The sequence below is a fragment of the Pongo abelii genome, chromosome Y, assembly GCF_028885655.2.
Source record: "Pongo abelii isolate AG06213 chromosome Y, NHGRI_mPonAbe1-v2.0_pri, whole genome shotgun sequence".
In the NCBI taxonomy this organism is placed as follows: Eukaryota; Metazoa; Chordata; class Mammalia; order Primates; family Hominidae; genus Pongo; species Pongo abelii.
Window position 1 is genome coordinate 3422003 of NC_072009.2, and position 24512 is coordinate 3446514.

Genomic DNA, 24512 nt, shown 5'->3' on the forward strand with positions numbered 1-24512 from the left:
TCCTGACCTCGTGATCCACCCGCCTCGGCTTCGCAAAGTGCTGGGATTACAGGCGTGAGCCACTGCCCCCGGCAGATATTTGATTAATTTTTTGTTCTGCTTTGGTTTGCAGCTTTATACAAGGAAATTTGGTTATTTCTGTAGTTTACAACAACAACATAATAAACATAGTTAGACATTAAAATTTTATAAACCCAATACAGTTTTGGAACATATGTTAGTGTTATTCACAAAAATATAACCTAAAAAAGACTGAACATCATTTTTGCAGTCCCATGTACCTAAACATGTCAAATAATCCCGTTTACCTCTTTTCTGGATGTTTTCAGGGGCCCTGTGATCCATCCAAAAAGCCATGCATTAGGAAAGACATTGAAACTGAAGTTAGATTTTTGAATTTCAGATTACCATAAATTATGTATTTTGCCAAAATCATGACTCAGAAATTTTAAAGAAGTAAAAACCTTTTATGTAACCTTTTATTAAAAAAAAAAGTTCTTCTGTTCTTACACACCTTGCATATAAAAGTGTTTCTAGCAGTCTTAATTGCATGTTACAATGTTGATTCTTAGCAATTTAATTTTAACATAAAACCTGGTAAGTTATGTTAATTATGTGCTAGGTGTTGATAAGGTCTGATTGTTTCCAGCATAGCTAGGGGTGTGGCCAACTCCACATATCCCCAGGACTTACTTAGCTGGAAAGCAGGCAAGTTAAACAATTCTCAAAAGACAAAGAAGCAGCTTATAACCTTAAAGCATTCAGCAAACCTAATATTTGGACATAATTTAGACCACATATTTATTCACATTTTGAAGAGAATTGTATTTTACCAATAACTTTTAAAATCGTCTTTATTTCCCAAAGATTACTCAAGTCATATGAACTAAGTAAAAGGAATTACATTTTTTTAAATCATACTTTAAGTTATAGGGTACATGTGCACAATGTGCAGGTTTGTTGCATATGTGTACATGTGCCATGTTGATGTGCTGCAGCCATTAACTCGTCATTTACATTAGGTATTTCTCTTAATGCTTTCCCTCCCCCCTCCCCCCACCCCACAACAGGTCCTGGTGTGTGATGTTCCCCACCCAGTGTCCAAGTGTTCTCATTGTTCAGTTCCCACCTATGAGTGAGAACATGCGGTGTTTGGTTTTCTGTCCTTGTGATAGTTTGCTGAGAATGATGGTTTCCAGCCTCATCCATGTCCCTACAAAGGACATGAACTCATCCTTTTTTATGGCTGCATAGTATTCCATGGTGTATATGTGCCACATTTTCTTAATCCATTCTATCATTGATAGACATTTGGGTTGGTTCCAGGTCTTTGCTATTGTAAATAGTGCCACAATAAACATATGTATGCATGTGTCTTTATAGTAGCATGATTTATAATCCTTTCGGAATATACCCAGTAATGGGATCACTGGGTCGAATGTTATTTCTAGTTCTAGATCGCCACACTGCCTTCTACAATGGTAGAACTAGTTTACAGTCCTACCAACAGTGTAAAAGTGTTCCTATTTCTCCACATCCTCTCCAGCACCTGTTGTTTCCTGACTTCTTAATGATCGCTATTCTAACTTGTGTGAGATGTTATCTCATTGTGGTTTTGATTTGCATTTCTCTAATGATCAGTGATGATAAGCATTTTTTCTTGTGTCTGTTGGCTGCATAAATGTCTTTTGAAAAGTGTCTGTTCATATCATTTGCCCACTTCTTGATGGGGTTGTTATTTTTTCTTGTAAATTTGTTTAAGTTCTGTGTAGATTTTGGATGTTAACCCTTTGTCAGATGGGTAAATTGTAAAAATTTTCTCCCATTCTGTAGGTTGCCTGTACACTCTGATAGTAGTTTCTTTTGCTATGCAGAAGATCTGTAGTTTAATTAGATCCCATTTGTCTATTTTGGCTTTTGTTGCCATTTCTTTTGGTATTTTAGTCATGAAGTCCTTGCCCAAGGCATTGCACTTTTTACTTTTCAGACAAAATATTTGATTTAAGCTTTTTATTATTATTAAACCAATCAGTTAAACTCTTTTGCATTAATTAAAACTTCCAGAGGAGATAAACAGTGGCTTTTACCTTTCATTTAACCAGTTACCACAGAGAGAAAGAGACCAGAGACTCATTGGTAAGAAATTCTTACCCTTTTGCCGGCATGGCAGGTTTCTGGTCAGCTCTAGTGACCCTGCTTGACTGTATGCAAACAAATACAATGCCACGAATCTGGAATATTCCACATAGGCCGGCGTGGTGGCTCACGCCTATAATTCCAGCACTTTGGGAGGTGGAGGCAGGTGGATCACTTGAGGTCTGGAGTTCGAAACCAGCCTGGCCAACATGGTGAAACTTCATTTCTACCAAAAATAAAAAATTAGCTGCACGTGGTGGCGGGTTCCTGTAATCCCAGCTACTTGGGAGGCTGAGTGAGGCAGGAGAATTGCTTGAACCCAGGAGGCAGAGGTTGCAGTGAGTTGAGATTGCACCACTACACTCAGCCTGGGCAAAAAGCATGAGACTCTGTCTCCAAAAAAAAAAAAAAAAAAGAAAGAAAAAGAATATTCCCAAATAGTTTAAAAAGTTTTCGAGAAATTAGGCAGAGAGAGAGAGAGAAATATAACTTCTATTCTATTGATGAGCATAGTCTCAACACACTTAAAGTATCAGGAAGCCTAAAATCCAAAAAGTTAGTTTAAGAATCGAAAGCTGGTGTGCTCCATTAATTTCTGCAGCCCCAATAAAGGTAGCTTGGAAATTCAAGGTAAATGGATCAAATGATGGCTTGTTAGAAATGCATAGGAAACAAAATATTCACAGAACGAAAAAAAAGCTTTCCACTAGGAACTAAAAGACATCATGGATATAGATATATATATATATATATACACACAACGTACATATACACATACACTCAAGCAAAGCCTGTGAAGAATAGACAGCAAGTGAGTGAAAACTAGAAGCAAAAACAAAGAGCAAACCAAACCTAAATGTTCCTACTCAATTTACCCTGGAGGCTACAGTGTTACCTAGGCTTTTAAAAAACCCACATATTGAATATTTTATTCCTGACACACAATTTAATATCTTCAAGTTCACCAATATCATTATGCCTCCTGTGCAACTGAGAAATTCACTTTAGGTACATGACCAGTAATCAAGACTAAAAGTTTTAATTATGAAAGTATTAATTAGCCAAATGTCTCTAAGAATGTCTTAAAGAATATTTTATTATTTAAACCTTTTCCAGCCGGGTGTGGTGGCTCATGCCTGTAATCCCAACATTTGGGGAGGCTGAGGCAGGTGGATCACCTGAGGTCAGGAGTTCTAGACCAGCCTGGCCAACATGGTGAAACCCTGTCTTTACCAAAAATACAAAAAATTATCTGGGCAGGGTGGCAGGCACTTGTAATCCTAGCTACTCAAGAAGCTGAGGCAGGAAAATTGCTTGAACCTGGCAGGCAGAGGTTACAGTGATCCAAGATTGCGCCATTGCACACCAGCCTGGGCAACAAGAGCGAAATTCCATATCAAAAAAAACCCAAAATACGCAACCTTTTCCATATTTTTATCCCTTAGTTAATGATTACTTCCTACATTGTTTCATAATTAACCTTTTCAAATCTGTAATTTGAACTTAACTTTTCGATAACTTCTGAATTAGACAAAAGTTATTATTTTTTCCACTAGTAACATAAACCTTTCTGGCACATTTTGTATACAGAATTACGTGTTACGTAGAGTTTTTATCCTTAGTAACCTAAAACTTTAGTGAAACCCTAAAAAGCAAGAAATCCTGAACTATCACCTATAAGCATTTATAGATAATAACAATTCCACAATTTTAGAAAACATGTTTCCCTATTTTACGACCCTGTCTTAATTGGAAATAACTCAGATATTAAAGGAGCACCAAAAATAACTTAAGATTTTAATTTACATTAAAAGTTTACCTAAAACAAGTATCCTATTCACTGTACTTAATTTTTAGTTTAACAAGGGAGATGTGAGACATTAATCAACATATGTAAAATGAACATGGGTTTGGTCCATAAAGGCAGGATGACACCTCGAAGCAGGGAGAGGGCTTGGATCTTCTAGGTCACAGGTAGCAAAGACAGACATAAAATTTGGACAAAATGTATGCTGACAATTCTGAAGGCATTTCTCTTTTTGTTCCACCAATAACTGTAAAGCTAGCTTGTTTAGTAAAGCTACAGTTAAGTCACATGAACTTAAAAATTGCCTAGACTTTTTACTTAATTTATGAGTGCTCTTTTATAAGTCAGTTTGGTAGACACAACGTATTACAATAAGTGTACATACAAATAAACACATCTAGACATGGTTACACAATACATAAACAATGATCCAATCCCTTAGAACCTTGGCCAGGAGACAGCAATAGAAGCTTGCTCTTGTTACTTTGCCCCAATAGATGTTTGTAATGCTTGTTCCCCAGTGCCATAAAGAAACAGCACTTAAACATAAATTTAATTTCCTCAGCAAGGCCATTTTTTTACTTTCTGCAGAAATGGTAGACTTGCCAGCAGTTTTGCCACGAGAGTACACTGAACAAAGGAAACAGGGTTATTTATAACCTGACGCGTCCACCCTACTGCCATGTCCGGTTTCCACTGGCTGGAATGGGACCTCACATTTTGTATTTGTCCCTATTGACTAGCAACTCAGAACTTTTTAATAGAGGCAAACGTAGAGGAGAACAAAGGAAGCAGAAAGTAACTTGTAGAATGATAAGAAAGGTAAAAACACCTTTAAATAAGGAAGAGGAACATGCTATAACCTAACGCTTGCTTGGACCAGCATAAGCATGCCAGGGCAAATATTTAGGCTAAATTCTGGGAGCTAAGAACATAAAGTACATTATTTTCTTTATTACAGCTAGCAGATAATGAGAATGTTAGCACAGGTCTTTGAATAAATTTTGCTTCTAAGAGAAGTTACTGTTAATTCCTAATTAGATGGGGAGGAAAGTCTTTGAAGAGGAGCCTCTACTTTACTTTTTACATGGATAATCCAGTGAAGGCATCAAAATTTCTGGTAAAGCAGTCTCTGTGGCAGTTTGATTTTTAAAGTCCAAACCTCCCAGATTCCGAAGAGCACTGAGGCCAAAGAATATGAAAGGAGGCATCATGTGTTAACCAGGCCCCCTGCTTACAACAGCAGCACAAAAGCCTGGATACATATGCCATCCCGCTTTCCTATTTGACACCAAACTTCAGATTCTGAACAGTTTTCTAAACAGGCAGCATTGCAACTGTGAGAGAAAATTCTAAGAAGGGCTTATGACTAGACCTCAGAACCTCTGCCAAGAGTGTCCCCTTTGAGCAGGTTAAGGTCTGCAGGATCCCCTGAAGTGTCTTCCTGTGGGGCCCAATCTTAGAGTGTCAGATGTCTCTGACCTTAGGTGGGCACGGGTGCCACTTTGCCTGCTTTCCCTCCAGAACCTACTATGAGCATTCCTTTGGTACCTAGGTGTAATCCCCACCTTTTAGCATTTAGCACACTTTCCCATGCTTGCCATTCCATGAAGTTTAATGATAGGAACTGGAGATTGGGTGGATTTCTTTTGCCCTTAGCCAGTTTAATAGGGGAAGAAAAGAATTTAGCCTAAGAAAAGAAGGTTTAAGTCACCAGAAACACGTGCCAGTTCTCTCTGAGCCATGCCAAAGGTAGGGATCAGGACCACACCCAGAAAATATGTTTTTTTAAAAAGTCCATCTCCCTTCTGGGCAGGGCAGTTATAACTTCCCATTCATTCCTAGGCCTTCAGGTAGTAGCAGGGAGTGACTTCAGCCAGTCGCCCTCAATCTTCAAGGAGCTACTAAGAAACAGCCACTGAAAGACTGAAAAGGAGAGGGGAAAAAAAACAGAAAAGACCCTGGTCTCTTAAGCAAACCAGCAGTGGCAGCCAGGCTTCTCCACATGGAAACCCGTTAGTTTCACTGGCAAAGCCAGAAACCTGCAGTTGCTTCTGTGTTTAGCACTGCTGCCAAGGGTCCGGAGTTGGAAGGGAAAAGAGATGGAGAAAGATTCTCCTGTATGGAGCAGAAAGGAAAAGGAGAAACATAAATCCCAAACTTTGGGGCTACCTTCTCCTAGAGTTTCTCCTGGCTGGCTCACCAAAATATATTATTGATGGAGTGTGTCCAAGTTCTTGGCACATTGAAGAAAAAATTGGACAAGATGCACAAACAAAGCAAGAAAGGACTTGAGAGACAGGACTAGCTGGATTTCCTAGGGCGACTAAGAATTCCTCAGCCTAGCTGGGAAGGTGACCGCATTCACCTTTAAGGGGCTTGCAACTTAGCTTACACCCTACCAGTCAGATAGTAAAGAGAGCTCACTAAAATGCTAATTAGGCTAAAACAGGAGGTAAAGAAATAGTCAATCATCTATCACCTGAGAGCACAGAGGGAGGGATAGTGATCGGGATATAAACCCAGACATTCGAGCCAGCAACTGCTACCCTCTTTGGGTCCCCTCCCTTTGTATGAGAGCTCTCTTTCCACTCTGTTTCACTCTATTAAATCTTAACAAGTGCACTCTTCTGGTCCGTGTTTGTTCTGGCTCGAGCTGAGCTTTCACTTGCTGTCCATCACTGCTGTTTGCTGCCTTTGCAGACCCACCGTTGACTTCCATCCCTCCAGATCTGGCAGGGTGTCTGCTGTGCTTCTGATCCAGTGAGGCACCCATTGCTACTCCTGGTCAGGCTAAAGGCTTGCCATTGTTCTGCACGGCTAGGTGCCTGGGTTCGTCCTAATCGAACTGAACACTAGTCACTGGGTTCCACGGTTCTCTTCTGTGACCCACGATTTCTAATAAAGCTATAACACTCACTGCATGGCCCAAGATTCTATTCATTGGAATCCATGAGGCCAAGAACCCCAGGTCAGAGAACATGAGGCTTGCCACCATCTTGGAAGTGGCCCACCACCATTTTGGAAGCAGCCGCCACCATCTTGGGAGCTCTGGGAGCAAGGATCCCCCCGGTAACAGAATGAAGGGATATATTGAAAATGAAATTACACTCCACAGTTTAGGAGAGGCCCTGAAAGCACAGGGGCTCAAGGGCCCCATTACAGAATTTTTGAGAGTTTAAATACCCACTAGAGGATTCCATTGGTGTGCACCATGTGTAAATGGAGGTGATGAAGTAAAGTTACAAAGTGATTTACTCGGTATATGCCCAATGGAGAGGAAATTTCCTGTCACAGCTGAAGTGTAAATAAGCCTTATGTTCTCTGCATGCACACCCTATTTTCCTGCCTCACTAGGAGGACACGTGCTTGAGGCCAGCAAGATCTCAGGTCTCAGCGTGCTGTGACTCCATTTTCCTCTGCTCATTGCCTTCTGCCTCGCCCCTGTTGAGAAGCCTTCATAGCTTCTTTTCCTTGGCACTCCAGATGCCAGCACACTGAGGGCCAGTAAAACACCACCCCATTTGTCTCAATGGTTTCTAGTCATTAAAAAAATGAGTCAGGCCAGGGGAGGTGACTCAAATTTATAATCCCCACATTTTAGGAGGCCAAGGTGGGAGGATCGCTTCAGTCCAGGAGTTTGAGGTTGCAGTGAGCTGTGATCACGCCGCTGCACAGCAGTTTGGTTGACAGAGGAAGACTCTGTCTCTAAAGAAAGAGAGGGAGAGACAGAGTGCTCTTGGAGTTTAAAAGAGGATGTGTTTTTACCGTCTTAGACAGTTACTGCATTTTGAGATGTGCTTCTTCATTTGGGTGTGCATATATGAAGGAGGAGCAGGGTATGCAAGCGTCTTAACCAGTCACCACCACTCTATGGCCAGAATCAGGAGCCAAGATTGCCTGAGGAGGCGATGCAGCTAGTTGTTTACACAGGTTGTATTGCTTTCCTTATTTCAAATAGTGTCTTGTAATCAGAAATCTTCTGGGGTGATGTTTCATTTAGTTATTCTTCAGCTGAAACACGAGCCTTTCAATTCTTCCTCGTTTCTGAGGTTGTTCAAGTTCGGGAAGTATAAAAACATCTTTGCATATGCACCAGACACTATCCCAAGGCATATTGAGTTTCATGTGACTTTAACATTTGGCATGCTTCACAAGGAAGGAACTTCCTCCTGTATTTTTAAATGTGTGTGGAAAGTTTTTTCTGGTAGATGGAAATCAGAGAATCAAAGAATGTTAAAAAAAAAAAAAATTAAAAACATGAATCAGAACGAAATGATGTTGTTAATTACGTCAAGGCTCTAGTTAGTCTTACCCTGAACCCGACGAGTCATTTGAAGTAGCAGCAAGTGCCTATTTTATTAAATCTCATGAACAGATGGACTTCCAATCCTGGCCCGATTGGTGTGGGCATCTCATTTAGGCTCTGCTTCTGAAGCATTACCCTCCCGTATAATGGGTGGACCTTTGCAGGGGTTTTCACACTCATGATAGCGTCTGGACAGGGCTTCTCCACCCCAGCACTCAGTATTTGGGGCTGGTTGAGTCTCTGTAATGGGGCTGTCCTGGGCACTATAGGGTGTTCAGTAGCATCCCCAGGCTCCACCCACCAGATGTCAGGAGCATTCCTCCTCCTTAGTTGTTACAACCAAAAGTGTCTCCAGACATTGCCTAATACCGCCAAGGAGGCATAGTCATCCCCCATTGAGAATCACTGCATCAGGGATACCACAGTTTGTCCAGAATAAATGGCCTTTTTGTCCTGAATGCCCTAACTGGGTTTGACACTCCGAACAGTTGTCACACGTAGTTCTTAACAACAGTTTGCCACGTTCCCTGCCCCTTTCCCACCATGGAATCATTCACTCCAGGCTCCTGGGCTCTGGGTTGTTATGTATAAAGTTTCAGTGCTGCAAAAGAAATAGCACTCAAATATAAAATTTTCTTTTTAATTCTCAGTAAGACAAGTTATTTCTATAGAAGGGTGTGCCCTTACAACCAAATTACATCCAAATTACAGATGGAGCAATGGTGAGTTCACACCCAACAAGGAAGGGGAAGGGGTTTTTATCCCTGACTCACGTGGCCCCTCCTACTGTGTTGTTCCTCTGTTGGCTAGGGTTAGACTGCACAGGCTAAACTAATTCCAACTGGCTAGTTGAAAGAGAATGACGGGGTGAGTGGTTTGGCTGGGAAAATGGTTATGACAGAGCAGGTAATTGGAATGAGTCAGGGTGGCCAGGTAATCGGAATGAGTCAGGGTGGAGCAGGTAATCGGAATGAGTCAGGGTGGAGCAGGTAATTGAAAAGGATTACTTTATGAGGAAGTTAAGTTTAAAAGTAGAAGGTAAAGAATTGAACCTGCTGACTTGTTGATTCTTTGAAAAGAAATTCAGAACTCATGTCTAACAACCCCTCCCCTTGTATTTCCTTACAGCTGTTTCTTCTCAGACTTTTTTTTTTAACATGTTTTGGCTTAGTTGTTTTGCTTAATTTTCCAAAAGAAGAAGCTTCTCTGGATAAGGTGGAGGATAGTTAAGGGAGGTTTTAGTAAGTAAGTGCTGTTTCTGTAAGTCTCTGCACCAACCCACAGATGCATGGTATGACACAGCACCCAACAAGAATAAGTACATGCATTTCAGCTGTGAGGGAAGTAAGAATTGAGGCTGTCATTCCTTTCTGCCAAACCACTTTTCTAGCCATCCTGTAAATGGGTCATTTACTCCTGAGTTGCTGGCTAACTCATTGGATAGAGCAGTCACACCTTGCAATGCCTTTGTTATACTTCTGTCAGGGGTAGTGGTGTTTGGGATGAAGGTGCAACATTGAGTATTAATCATGAAGCAAACTCCTCATCTTTCTGCTAATATCATGTCTAAGACTATTCTATTTTCTGAAGCCATCTGGCATGTATCCCCTAATTGCTCAGCTATTCCTTTAACAGCATCTCTAGCATAGTTAACAAATCACTGTTGGCTGTAGTAGATGTAGTTTATCCAATCTACATTTTTATTAATTGTCACCTACCAAAACACTGACTTGAATCCTGCAGCTATTTGATTTTGGGCTTTAAATTGACTGGTATTCCCTGTGGGACTCTAATTGTATCTAAAAAGATGTGAGAGTCAAAAGACCCATAAAGGTCTTCTCTCATTGTACAGTGTCTTATTTTTTCCTTCCTCTGGTAGATGAAATGCCAGGGTGAAAGGGATAGCCAATTGGACTAAAGCACAAGTGCCATTCCAGTTACTCAGCAGAGTATCCAGTAAAGGTCCACCACAATACCACCATACATCCACTTGGGGATGAACAAGGGCTGACTGATTGGTAAACTCTTGAAAATTCTTAAGCTCACTGCATCCCTTCAGGTCTCCAAGGGACACTAAGTTTTCTCCCTGTTTGAGAGACATGAAGTGAACTTAGTGTTGGGAAACGGAGGCCGGATGGCTCTTGGGGGCTGACCTGCAGGGTGCCAGGCTTCAGGATATAGCAGAGACTGAGCTTGGCGTGACATGTTACCCCTGTAGAATCCTGGAAAAGAGCTACTATACAGACCATGCCTGGTCGACTGAAGGACCATCCTAGTGGAAAGGTGACAACCTGGGCCCCTCGCCTGCTGTGCACACAAGCATAACATTTGCTTTTGTTTAACGTGTGGACAGAATATTTGATCCATTCCACCCAAGCATTTGCATCTTGGCAATCTGTCTTAATTGCCAAAGTTTGTTTTAAGTCTTTAAAGTTTTATGATAGCTATCTTGGTCTTGTCATTAGATGGAGGAGGAACAATTGTTCCATTGTAAGAGGTTTTGGAAGCAGGCTTAGAGGAAGTTGCAGGCAGTGAGGGATCAAAGAAATGAATTTCAAAGAATCTAACAGGGTTTGTCCTTGAAACCTCAGCCCCCATACCATAAGAAGGGAATAGGGCTTAGGAATGGGGAAGAACTTTGAGGGTTTGAGATAATAACCTGTATAGAATTACACTGGTTTAGCTGACAGCAGGGAGGGCTGTCCCTCTAGTAAAATGAATGTATGGTTCTAGGAAATTACAAAAACTGGTTGGGGCAGTTCATTCTTGCTCTTAATGGTCCACAGATCATTGGACCAACTATGGCATAAAAGCTCTACACTGGGGAGCAAGACTCCTGGTTGACACTGGAGCCTTTACTGAAATCTCTCTGGATTAAATGGTCCCAATACACTAATGCTCAGTCTGAGGAGAGTCAGGAGGGACAGAGGTACTTTTCTGAAGTAGAGAGATGTCTTTGACTTGGCAAGTCCGCAAGGGTATAACAAGGCAAGCATTAAATGCAATAGTTTGAGGTGAAATTGACTTGATTATGTTAATAACTAAATGGTCCACAATAGAGCGAGGAAAGAAGAAAGAGAAATAGGATAGATGAAAGGGTTAAATTTTTCTTAGCTTTAGTTTGGTAGGGTTTTCCCCTGGAACAATAGCCCACAACTCTGGAGGGGGTGGCGCTTTCTTGACTCAGGTGTGATGAGTCCATCCGCCTTCCGCTGTATGAACAGCCATCTTGGTAGTTAGCATGAAGTAGGTTCCTTCCCAGGCTGGCTCGAGTTTTCCTTCTTTCCACCCTTTGGTGAGAATGTGAGCCTCAGGCTGGTGCTGGTTTACCGGAAGTTCTAGGGGTGGTATCTGTACTAAAAGACTTTAGTTTTCAGGGAAAGGAAAGTGGAAGATAAACTAAGTATGTAATTTCTAAGAAATTGACCTTTTGTTTTAAATGTGGGGACATCAGCAGTGGGCTTTATAGTCCTTGGTGCCTTCTCACTGAGAAATTTCCTTTAGCACCTATTTTTATCAGTTTTTAGACCAAAGAAAACCAAACACCATTTTATATTTGACAGTGCTTCCTGTATGATTTTTATACCAGATAAGCTAAATTTCACCTTTATATTAGTGTGTTATTAGTGTTAAACTTAGTTTTAATAAAACCTTGTAGGCATATTCATTCAATTTTTAATGTCTGACCATAAGGTAAGATTTTCATAGACTTTAACCTTTCATAATTTTTGTTAAAGAGCAGGTTAATGCTTTAAGAAAAACCTGTTGTGCTTTTATTTTAACATCCAGTTGACAGAAAAACTGGATGATACCCCTTTAACTTTACCCAATATGTTTACACACAGAATTTCCTTTACAATTAACATTTCAAAACTTGCTTAAACTGTTAAAACAATATATATATATTTTTAACCTTTTAATGTAGGTAAAAATCCACATTCTTATGCCTCCTTATAATCCTTTTACCAAAGGTATATTTTACTTTGCTTATACACGTTGCACATAAACTGTTTCTTCCATAGTTTTACATTTAGGAGGCCTAATTACTTTTAAATTATACAATATTTCTTGCATAAATTTCCCTTTTATACCTTTTTTCTTCCACGACTTTTCACAGAGAATTCTTTGACCTGCCTCAGCTTTCTGACTTGTTGCATACATCCCTTTCTTTAAATAACTAGTTAATTTATTTTAGGACAAGAATTTAGTATATAACATTCTTTTTTATATAAATTCTCCCCCTACCTTTATTTTTTTCTCAAAGTTGATAACCATTCTTTTCCAAGCAACTTGCTTCTTATCTGTGGTATAGCCTGCCTAAGGCCACAAGATTAGAAGTTAGGATAATACATGTTACATTGTACACTTTTAGCAAACTTTACTTTTGTTGAAAACCTTTTAGTTTGCAATTTCAATTCTCCTTTGCTATTAATGAGATTGTTTAGTCCAAATTAACTTAGAATTGGTATAGATGGTTCCTTCTTTGTTCTGTAAGTACTTTAAGGCTTGCCTGAGTGCAAACAGATCACATGTTTGAGGAGACCAATTATTAGGCAATTTTCCTAATTCTGCTTTTACAAGAGTTTCCTTATCACTTACTGAATACCCATTGTGTCTTTTTCCCTCTATCACCCCGGAGGAACCATTTACTGTCCTGACCTGAAAGGAATTCCACCTAGGTCTGGTTGGACCTTTCTATGGTAATTAATTAAAATTTAGATAACCTGTTAGGAAACCTGCTGGGACAAGGGAATTATCAGTGGTTAATGTTAAATGATCTTTTTCTAACAGAATAGCCCCATACTTCCAGATTTTTGAGTTAGTAAGCTACATTTTTGCTCTTCTTTTTTTTTTTTTTTTGACTTAAGGTAGTTCTGAACTGGTGAGGTGTGCTTACAATGAGGTTTCCTCTAAAAGCATTTTTCTACTTTTTTCTGTTAGCAAAGTACTTGCCGCTACAGGGCCATTCTGGGGTTACTGGGTTAAGGATTTTTGATTAGGAAGGCTACAGGTTGTCAGTGGCCTCAGTGCTTTAGGGCTATGCCCTTGTTTATACTGGCAACAAGGTCATGTTGGAGTGTTACAGGGTCATGGAGAAGACCTTCATTATGATCAATTACAGGTTTTAAATTTACCCTGACTTTTAAAGGCATAGGGTACACTGTTTTCTCTTTACTACTTCTATTGCTCTCTTTTTCTTTCTCTTTGACTTTCTGTCTCTCTTTCTCTCTCTTTCTGTTTGACTCCTTCTTTGTGTCTCTGTCTCTTCCTCTCTTCTTTCTCTCTCTCTCTCTCAGCTGTTCTTTTGCTTCCTCTACCAGCTGCTTATACTGCTGTTCTCCCCTCTCCTTCTCCTTCCCCTAGGGGAGGGACCGGCGGAAGTGGAGCTACTCTTTCTTCCCCTGAAAGGAGAATACCCAAGATGGATATTAACATGACCCAAGTGTATAACTGAGGTTCTAAGACTTGTTCAATTTGGTCTGCTACTCCGTAAGGGTCATCTAGTAGCAGTTGAAGCTCCTTTTTAAAATTCCAGACTTATGAATTGGTTAGGGAAGCATTTACAAAGCCAGTGCCCGCCCTCCTGCCCCCCGCTACCTTGTGGTACCTCTTTCAAAGGGAAGAGGGTCCAAGCTGACCTCTTAGGTACAGAGGGAAATGGAAAATTCTGAATATCTTTTTTACATTGTTCTACCTCATGCTGGGGTCATTTTAGAGAGGGGTATTTAGGTTGGGAGAGAACAGGCTGGTGGAATGGTAATTCCCAAGAGTCAGTCAGGGTTATGAGGAGGAGGGCTAATGTGAGTAGAGGGGGAATTTGGAATGGGATCTGAGGTGGCAGTGGCTGTCTGAGGGGAAAGACTGGGGACGCTGAATGGGGGGACATAGACTAGGGGATCCCACGTGCTGGAATCTTTAGGCATGAGAGCTGGCTCCTCTGACTTTTCATTTTGAGGTGCCAGATTAGGTTCTTCCCCACTTGTTATTAAGGGGAAAAGGAGAGCAAGTCCTTGCCTCCAATAAAGGGCATAGCCTACTTCTTGAGACACTGGACTTTTCGCATTAATGTATCAGATTACAAGCTGACACGTTACATCCTCATTTGACCCAAACTTTTGCCAGAAAATTGAGGGTTTGAGGATGGGTCCCTGAGTCTAAATAAAACAGCATTATTTTATCATTTGTTGCTTTTTCCTATGTTTAGTCCTCTCATTATCCTTCCAGTGTTTTAGCATGAGACCTAGGAAGCTATCAGGGGATATCTTTGTTACTGTCTTTATTCTCCTTGCTCCCTATCTTGCTTGGGGTATTTCCCATCTTGATGGTTTTGGGGTCAGGTTCAAGGTTCAATGTCCATTACTGGAAAATTCTTACCTTTTGGGGTGAGGCTCAATTTTCACTAGTGGAAATTTCTTGCCTTTTGGGTTGAGGCTTAATTTCCCCACTGGAAATTTCTTGTGTTTTGGGCTGAGGTTCAATTTCCCCACTGGAAATTTCTTGCCTTTTCTACTACTGGAGGTTTGTGTGAGGTTCAGTTCCCCATAGTGGGGATGTCTCACCTCTTTTTAACCTCTAAGCTGCCCCCAACCAAGGAGTACTTCACTTAACCACCTGCGGCTTTCTTATCATGATCCCGACCACCAAGGAAGTACTTTACCAGCTCCCCTGGTTTTTCTTTCCCTGGTTTGTGCACAGTCATCACCACAGTATGTGAGGATCCTTTAAGCTAGGTTGCTGGCCAGTTCTTTTTTTTTCCCCCCATGTTGCTGAGAGCTCAGGTTATTCCTCGCACAGGAATTTTTCACCCCTGAGACCACCACAAGGGGTGGGGCATGCCTTCTCACGAGAGAGAGCCAGAGACAGTCCCCAGTGGGGAAATGTAATCCTGGACGAGCCCCCAAATTGTTATATATAAAGATTTGGTGCTGCAAAAGAAATAGCATTTGAATATAAAATATTCTTTTTAATTCTCAGCAAGGCAACTTACTTCTATAGAAGGGTGCGCCCTTACAGATGGAGCAATGGTGAGTGCACACTTGGACAAGGGAGGGGAAGGGGTTCTTATCCCTGACGCACGTGGCCCCTCCTGTGTGTCGTTCCGCAATTGGCTAGGGTTAGACCACACAGGCTAAACTAATTCCGACTGGCTAATTTCAAGAGAGTGACAGGGTGAGTGGTTTGGCATGAAAAATGGTTATGGTAGAGCAGAAAATCGGAATGAGTCAGGGTGGAGTAGGTAATCAGAATGAGTCAGGGTGGAGCAGGTAATCGGAATGAGTCAGCGTGGAGTAGGTAATTGGAATGAGTCAGGGTGGAGCAGGTAATTGAACAAGGTTGCTTTATGAGGAAGTTAAGTTTAAAAGTGAAGGTAAAAAATTGAACATACTGACATATTCATTCTTTGAAAAGAAATTTAGAACTCACATCTAACAGGGTCTATGCTACTTACCCCATGGCCCCCTGGCTGCTGGGAGCCAGCTATTTATGCTCCACTTCCCCGTGCCTCTCCTGCCTAGAGAGTAGAGACCATTCCCAGAGCCCTCACCCTTGTGAGCTGATGGCTGTCCCTTGGCTTGCTTCCCCAGGATGGCACAGTGTTCAACGGCCACCCTATAGAGTCCCTGTCCCTGATAGATGCTGTGATTCCTGACGTGGTGCAGATGCGGCAGCAGGCATTTGGAGAGAAGCTCACTCAGCAGCAAGCCAGTGCAGCAGCCGCAGAGGCATCAGCAATGGCAAAGGCGGCAAGCATGACCCCAGCTGCTGTTTCCCAGCCAAATCCTCCAAAGAACCAAGAGGCCACCGTGAATGGGGAAGAGAATGGAGCGCATGCAATCAGTGAGTGCGCAGGCTCTGGAAGTTTGGTGGGCCTCTCTGGGTTCATTGTTTTCTTTTAAATCTGGGTCAATCCAAATGTCTTCTTAAAAACCTACCTGAAATAAATGTCTTAGTAGCTGCTCTTTATTGTTTGCTTTTGGTCTACCCAGAATAGCTTTCCGTTGCAGTTTTCCATCACAACCCTTCAACCAGACCTTCTTTATTCTCATCTTCAACTTCAGGAAATTGTGTGCACTGCCAATCTGAGAACTCTCCTATAACACATGATTATGGCCTATCATAAACAAAAGTGTTTAATTCGTGGACACATTTAGTCTCAGCCTCCAGCCCTCCATGTTGAGTGTTTTTGTCCAAATTGTGGTATAATCATTGAGCTCATGGTTCCTGCCGAGGGCACTGGGCCCCAAAAACTGAGCATCAGCTTATTTGGTCTTTGCAAAATCCCAGAACATCGTTCCCTGTTAGGTGATTGCCAGCGAGTACATGGCAAGTCAGTGAGTCTGAATTTCTACCCAGAGAACCTGCCCCACTTGGACATACTACTGCTCTATAAACCCATAGAGAAACCACTTCAGCATGTATCTAAGTTCAGAGCATGCATATGTTCCGTGCATGGTGCACTAGTGGGTGGGAGAGTGTGTGTACACATGTATGCACCAGTGAACAAATTCTTAAAGTGCCTCTCTGGCTGGAGAATCAGATCTAGCATTTAATGAAAGCTCTCCTAGACTATTAATGTCTCTTCTATTAAAATAGTGTGACATAAAGGTTGTCTGCTTTGGGTAAATGAAAAGATCTTTTGGCATTTTATTTATAAAGTCCATGATTGTGGGGCAGGAAAAGGAGAGTAAGAGAATACCCAGCTTGTACCTACAGGTCATTTATTAACTATGCAGTGACATGGGGCACAACCCTCAGATTTTCAAAATTGAGAAAATGGCTGTAGTTGTTTTCACAGTGGATATGGTTGTTTGACTGCATCCCAACCCAAATCTCACATTGAATTGGCTGCATCCCCACCCAAATCTCTAGTTCCCATGTGTCAAGGGCAGGACCAGGTGTAAATAATTGAATCATGGGGGGGCAGTTTCCCCCTACTATTGTTGTAGTAGTGAATAAGTCTCATGAGATCTGATGTTTTATAAACAGGAGTTCCTCTGCACAAGCTGTCTTGCCTGCCACCATGTAAGGCATATCTTTGCTCTTCCTTTGCCTTCTGCCATGACTGTGAGGACTCCCCAGCCATGTGGAACCATGAGTCCATTAAACCTGTTTCCTTTATAAATTACCCAGTCTTGGCTATGTCTCTATTAGCAGTGTGAGAATGAACAAATACAACAGTCTTACATCACAGAAAGTAATTTCTATTCTTAAGCTCAGGAGGTGAAGGCTACAGTGAACTGAGATAGCACCACTGCACTCCAGCCTGTGCAACAGAGCAAGACCCTGTCTCAAAAAATTAAAAGTAAAAAGAACTGTTTTTTTCCTGCTACTTGTGAGAAAAGTAGCCACTTTCCAGGCTGGTTTTCCTGACCATGGCATTTAAGATTGTCTTCATCATAAATGAACCTACCCAGGAGCCCAAAACTGTTACCCTGTGGCACTCCCAGGTTGGGCTCCTTCAGTTTGAAGTCCTGGTGGTTCTGCTTGGACTAAGAATTCTGATATGGAACAGGAGCTGTGGCTCATGTCTGTAATCACACTGCTTTGGGAGGCTCAGGTGGGAGAATCGCTTGAGCCTAGAAGTTCAAGACAACATAGGAAGGCCCCATCTCCACAAAAAATTTTAAAAATTACCTGCGGGTAGCAGCATGTGTCTGTAGTCCCAGCTCCTCAGGAGGCTGAAGCAGGAGGTTTGCTCAAGCTGGGGAGGTTGAGGCTGGAGTGAGCCATCAAGGCAAGACACTGCAGTGTAGCCTGGGGGACACAGCACAGACCCTGTCTCTAAAAAGAAAGCTTTCAAAAGATAGGAAAGTGGCTCCAATAAGAAAACAACACTTGAGCCCATGGACTTGGTGTTTGAAGGCAGGGGACATTTGGAAGGAATGATGGTATTTACCAGTGGGAACTTCCTACATGTACAAATGGTGCCACAGAAAGGTACAATCTAATGAAATGTCTTGTCTTATCAAAAACACAGGAAACTTCCAGCTGGTACTTGTTATCCTCAGCCACCTTTGTACACATGGGTATTAGATGATATTTGTCTGATTCCTGTAGAAGAGGAGGTGTGATTCATGAGCCTCTGTAGAACCCACTGTGCATAAGATCAAAGAAAGGCAGCATTCAGTTCAGCATTCTTGGCCACTGTACACACCAGTGTCCACTCAGCCTTCTTATCAGCAGCCCCTCAGAGATGCTTGGTGTCTTATAAAGACAGGTATTGGATTTTTTAATTTATTTTTTAGCAGCTGAATAGTCATAGCATAAAAATTGCTCAGACCTAGTGCACCTTCTACCAACTAACTCACACACCAGAAAAGCTATTTAAAACTAGAGCAGGCCAGGCACAGTGGCTCATGCCTGTAATCCCAGAACTTTGGGAGGCTGAGGCGGGCAGATCACCTGAGGTCGGGAGGTCGAGGCCAGCCTGACCAACATGGAGAAACCCTGTCTCTACTAAAAATACAAAAACGAGCTGGGTGTGGTGTTGCATGCCTATAATCCCAGGTACTCGGGAGGCTGAGGTAGGAGAATCGCTTGAACCTGGGAGGTGAAGGTTGCAATGAGCCGAGATCGTGCCATTGCACTCCAGCTTGGGCAACAAGATCGAAACTCCATCTCAAAAAAAAAAAAAAAAATCAAAAAACAAAAAAAAAGTAGGGCTGAGAAAGGAGATCCTGTTCCTGGGATCCATGCTTGGAATCCATTGTGCTGAGACATACATGTGCCCTGCCCAGAACATCAGCCGTCCCACTGACGACTGCTCCAGATGGGCTGCTTACCTGGTCTATACCTCCCACAGAGGCCAACTTCCAACTATAGGCATTGGATGGGTGCTCATTGCTTCTACCTGCAACCGTCTGTCTACACTGTGTCAATGCACTAAGCGCTACCCCTGAGTGCCTGGCTTTGTCTCCCCTGTGCATGTGGCCATCTTAACTAGTCCACCCTGGCAGAAATTCTAGAACAGCCACCATGACCACCTTATGAGACCTTGCACCCTGTGTGTGAGCCACAGCCTGGCCTATTGAGGCAGGAGTTTTTGAAGGCTGCATTTTGATAAGAGTGTAGCCTCTGACAGCTGTGCCTCCTCTAAGTTACCAGGACCCCAACCACTGCATAGCTATCGAGTACACCAGTTGCCCTCTTGCCATCGCCATGAACAACTCTGTTATATGGGGAAAGACATTTTTCCTCTCTTCCTGCCAGATGACACCTTCAGAGAATGAAAGAGTCACCAACATTGAAGAGTTTCACTGTTACATAACTTTTTATTAGGGTTCTTGAAAGAGCCAAGCAGAATGGCAAGAGATTTTTTTATTTTTTCAATGTAGAAAATACTCCTTCCTCAGTGGCAGGTAACCAACCTAAGATCACATTGCTTCTCTTTCCCAAGTTTTCAGTCAAAATGCCTTGATGAAAGACATAACGAAACGTGCTTAATTCCTCACCATATCGTGAAGCTGTTAACCATTGCTAATTCTTTGATCATCAGGCTATATTGCTGCTTTCTCATGAGCATAAACTGAGGGTAGCAAACTTTCTATACAGGAACAGACAGTAAATGTCTCAGGCTTTGAGAGTCATGCAGCCTGTCACAGCTGCTGAAGTCTGTCATAGTACAAAAGCAGCTATGAGAGTCATCTCAGGCTGCCTTAACAAAAGGCCACAGACCAAGCAGTTTAAGAATTTGCTCTCATGATTCTGGAAGCTGGAGGTCTGAGATCAAGGTGAGGGCAGGGATGGTTCCTTTCTTGGGCCTCTCTCCTTGGCTTGTGGATGCCATCTTCTCCCCGTGTCTGCATGTGGTCGTACCTCTGTGGGTGTCTGAATCCTAATCCCCTCTTTTCATGAGAATAGTAGTTGCATTGGATTAGGGTTGACTGTAGTGAACTCATTTTACCCTACTTAATCTTTCTGAAGGCCCTATCTCCAAATATAGCTTTATTCTGAGGTCCTAGAAATTGGGGCTTCAAGATACAAATTTTACGGAGACACAATTTAACCCATAACAGTAGCCACAGGCGATTTCAAAACATGCGGAGTGACTATCTGCCAGCCACACTTTATTTATGCAGAAGCAGCTGGTGGCTAGATTTTGTCCATGAGCTATAATTTGCTGGCCTCACTCACAAAGAGTAAATAATTGTTTTGGAGAGACGGTTTAGAGACAGGGTCTTGCTCCGTCCCCTAGGCTGGGTTCAGTGGCATAATTATACCTCACTGTAGCGTCTCCCTCCTGGGCTCAATCAGTCCTCCCGTGTCAGCCTCCTGAGTAGCTGGGGCTACAGGCATATGCCACTGTGCCTGGGTAATCTTGCAATTTTTTTGTAGAAATGGGGTCCCGCAAAATTGCCTGGGTTGGTGTTGAACTCCTGGCCTCAAGCAGTTTACTGTCGACCTCCCAAAGCATTGGGATTATAGGCGTGAGCTACCCACACCAGGTCGGATTCTCTGTTTTTATTTCTCAGTGAGGTTTATAGACTGTGAAATTATAAAGAAACCTGATATGTTTGCTAAACTGCACAAAAGCCACAATTTAGTTAGACTCATTAGAGGTAGTGTTACTTAGTATGTAAAAACAAGGTGTTTCTGGAAACAAAAGTGCCCTTTAAATGCATTCCTCTTGTATTGGTAAGCCACATGTCTCTTTGTGTTTCCTATGACAGATAATCACTCAAAGCCAATGGAAATACATGGGGATGTTGAGATTGCACCCAACAAAGCCACAGTCCTTCGGGGCCATGAGTCCGAGGTGTTCATTTGTGCCTGGAACCCTGTCAGTGATTTGCTAGCCTCCGGGTAAGGAAGTCAGGATGGGGGCACTCCAGGGTCAGGGAGACGCAAGCTGCTTACCCTTCCCTGGAGTTCTGCCTTAAGGAACATGCACTCCCCCTCTTACCCCAGTGTGGGCAGACCCAGGAATGGGCGGCTCTTTGAGCCACTTCTGTATATGTCATGTACTGTGAAGAAGCCTTAGTTCCAAGTCATTTTCTCCATGGAGTGAGGAGCAATACAAGGCAGTTAAATTTACCAAATGCAAAGATGACAAGGAGGGAAACAGGGATCCACTGGTGTGAAAAAGACAGAAGAGCACACACCGATGATGTCACCTGGCCAGAGAGCAAGCTGTGGTGAGCTTCTCATCCCATTTGAACCAAATACCAGAGGCTTCTGTGTTTTTATTCTGCAGGTCTGGAGACTCAACTGCAAGGATATGGAACCTGAATGAGAATAGCAATGGGGGCTCCACCCAGCTCGTGTTGAGACACTGTATACGAGAAGGGGGGCATGACATCCCAAGTAATAAAGATGTCACCTCACTGGACTGGAACGTAAGCATCTTCCACCCCCTGGGCACTTTGAAATTGGTAAAATCTGTCAGCCAGGCATGGGCTGCAGTGATGGAATGTGTGCAGACATAGGAGGCAGGTGGTCCCATGTACTCAGGGCCAACCTGGGGGGCTAGCCATAGAGGTGGTCTTGGCTTCTAAGAGCTCTTAATAAGGCCATGTCAGGCAGACAGTGAGCTGCTTGTTTGGTAGCCATATCTTTGCATCGTGAACATGTTTTAGCAAAATGAGCTGGTGGTCTCATGGTGGGGAAATAGGCTGGGAGATACAAGGTAGTTCTCCTGGGGAGACATAAGGTACAGCCTAGGAAAGGTGACTCTTCACCTTGGGATTTCAGGAACAAGTGTTATGTGCATTGACACATGGGATGCCACAGTTCCACTGCTTTTTATTTTCTGCAAAGTGTCATGATAACTTTCATCATGGTGTTTTTAGTTCTGTTATTCATTAGAGAACACAAAGTGGTGAATGGTTCCATTGTGTTTTCATTGCTCCCTTGTCTCCTTGGTCTTCATGCCACATATTTGATTTAAGAGCGGGGTGTGCTAACATTGCATGGCACCAACTATTGCCTGAAGAACTTTCTGGACTTGGGATCCTGAGAGAGGCTCTCTGAGCTTCTTCGGTGCTCCCACTCCTAAGCTGTTTTTGTGGGTTTGTGTCTCTTTCTGGCCCTCAGAGTGATGGAACACTATTGGCTACGGGTTCATATGATGGTTTTGCAAGAATATGGACAGAAAATGGTAAGTCCTGCACCCCTTGTGCAGGGGTCAGGTAAGAGGAGCTGCCGTACATAATCCTTGATTGAATAGACCACGACAACAAAATCAACATATTTGTTTTTACTAACAGGTAACCTGGCCAGCACCTTAGGCCAACATAAAGGCCCCATCTTCGCCCTGAAATGGAACAAAAAGGGTAATTACATTTTGAGTGCTGGTGTAGACAAAGTGAGTATTAGCTTAAAATATGCCCCTTTATCTATGGGTGCTTATTTACTTGTTTTTCTTTTTCTTTTTTACAGGGGTGGGGAGTGGGGGAACACAGTCACTCTGTCGCCCAGACTGGAGTGCAGTGGCACCATCTCAGCTCACTGCAGCCTCCGCCTCAGCAGGGTTCAAGTAATCCTCCTGCTGCAGCCTCCTGAGTAGCTGGGATTACAGGCACCCACCACCATGCTCAGCAAATTTTTTCTCTATTTTCAGTAGAGACAGGGTTTTGCCATATTGGCCAGGCTGGTCGTGAATTCCTAGGCTCAAGTGACTCTTCTGCGTCAATCTCCCAAAGTTCTGGGATTACAGGTGTGAGCCATTATGGCCACTGATTTTTTTGAATCTCAAAATCTTGGCTTCTTGGAACTCTTAGGCTTTGTGCTTCCCTTTAAGAAATGAAAAGGATTTGTTTAGGCTTTATTTTTGCGGTTTTGATCTTTCATATATTAAGAGATGTAGCATATCATCTCTTAATATATTCTGCTGTTCTGCAGACCTCTGTGCAAAACTTCCCTTTATTTGAGCTACGTGGTACAGTGATAGAGAGAGGAAAATCTCCACATTGCATTTGTCAGTTGCTGGAAGGAGCCATGTGATGTGAGGCCTGTACTGCCTGAACTTTCACCCACTGAGGAACTTGAGTAGCACAGGCTGTGTTTGTTTCTCAGGGTTCAGGTATCCTCATTTGATCAACTGCTGCTTCCCAAAGTAGACAGTAGATTTCTTGGAGCAGGAATCTAGCAACCTGGGCACAAAGGCACAATCCCCAGATGGCCTACAAAGCCAGTTTAGAATTGACTTGCTGTGCCCCTGGTCAGGTCTACAGGGAGCCACAGTGGCATTAACTCCAGGTGCATCTAAAAGCCATCAGTAGGTGGGAACCCAGGGTGAAGAGGAAGGGGATGCAGACTTCGTCACAGCCCTGAATCTGAGTTATCCAGAAATCTTGGCTTCTGTGGATTTTACTTTGCTCCTGTGTCCAGTGGCAGGGCTAGCTGTAATCATGACCCCAAACAACCTTCCTGGAACAGTTATGCATTCCCAAGACTTAGCAAGAATTCCAAGCCATGGCTTCGGAAAAGAATCATTATCTAGAATTGAGAGAAAATAAAACAATGTTTGTTTTTACATCAATTTGTGTTTCTACAACTGGACAATGCTCAGGCTTCCACGAGACTTTGCATTTTGTGATGATTTCAGGATAACTTGAAAACTTTAAGTAACAGCTTTCTTTTCGAAGTTATTATAAAATGATAGTCTTGACCTCTAAACATTATCCCACTCTTGGAGAAGTCATAATTGCATTTGTCAAACTGTGGCCCACACAAGTCAAGTCTGGCCTCTCATCTGTTTTGTTAAGTAAAGTTTTATTGGTACACAGTCACACTCCTTTGTTGACACTTGTCCGTGGTTGCTTTCATGCTACAACAGCAGAGATGAGCAGTTATAAGGGAGACCAGATGGCCCTCAAAGCCTGAAATTCCTACTACCTGGCCTTTGACAGAAAAAGCTTGCAGACCCCTGCACTAAGATATAACTAGGTTAATAAATCATTCATTCTTAAGGTCTTTCTCTCTCTCTCTCTCTGTCTCTGTCTCTTTCTCTCGTTAACTCATCCAGTACTGCCCAGATAGGAGACAGGCACAAGTATGATGAGTTTATATATTCTCTGCAGTCAGTGTTAGATTTGCTTTGACATGGCTAGATTAAGTTATATGCCAACAAATAAAGAAATGCTAATTGGTTGAGGGCTGACCCAAAACCCAAGATAAGAAAGTTTCAAAGACACTTCTTAGTTTCCTTTAAAAATGCTCACGGTCAGCATAAAATAGGACTCAGTCTTAAAGCAAAATCTTGACTGAGAGAGAAATGTAAAGTTTATAATTAAGTTGAAAATTCCAGCTGATGAAGAC

The 24512-nt window shown here is 42.5% G+C and overlaps 1 protein-coding gene across 2 annotated transcripts in view; it reads left to right on the plus strand.

Annotated features, from left to right (window-relative positions):
• Positions 1-24512, plus strand: part of LOC129053371 (F-box-like/WD repeat-containing protein TBL1Y) — a 68593-nt gene that overhangs the window by 23055 nt on the left and 21026 nt on the right. For both annotated transcript variants that reach the window (XM_054545399.2, XM_054545398.2), the window contains 5 exons: positions 15839-16091; positions 20924-21056; positions 21448-21589; positions 22287-22350; positions 22460-22557. In XM_054545399.2, the coding sequence (XP_054401374.1) occupies positions 15839-16091; positions 20924-21056; positions 21448-21589; positions 22287-22350; positions 22460-22557 (690 nt within the window). The remainder of the gene's footprint in view (positions 1-15838; positions 16092-20923; positions 21057-21447; positions 21590-22286; positions 22351-22459; positions 22558-24512) is intronic.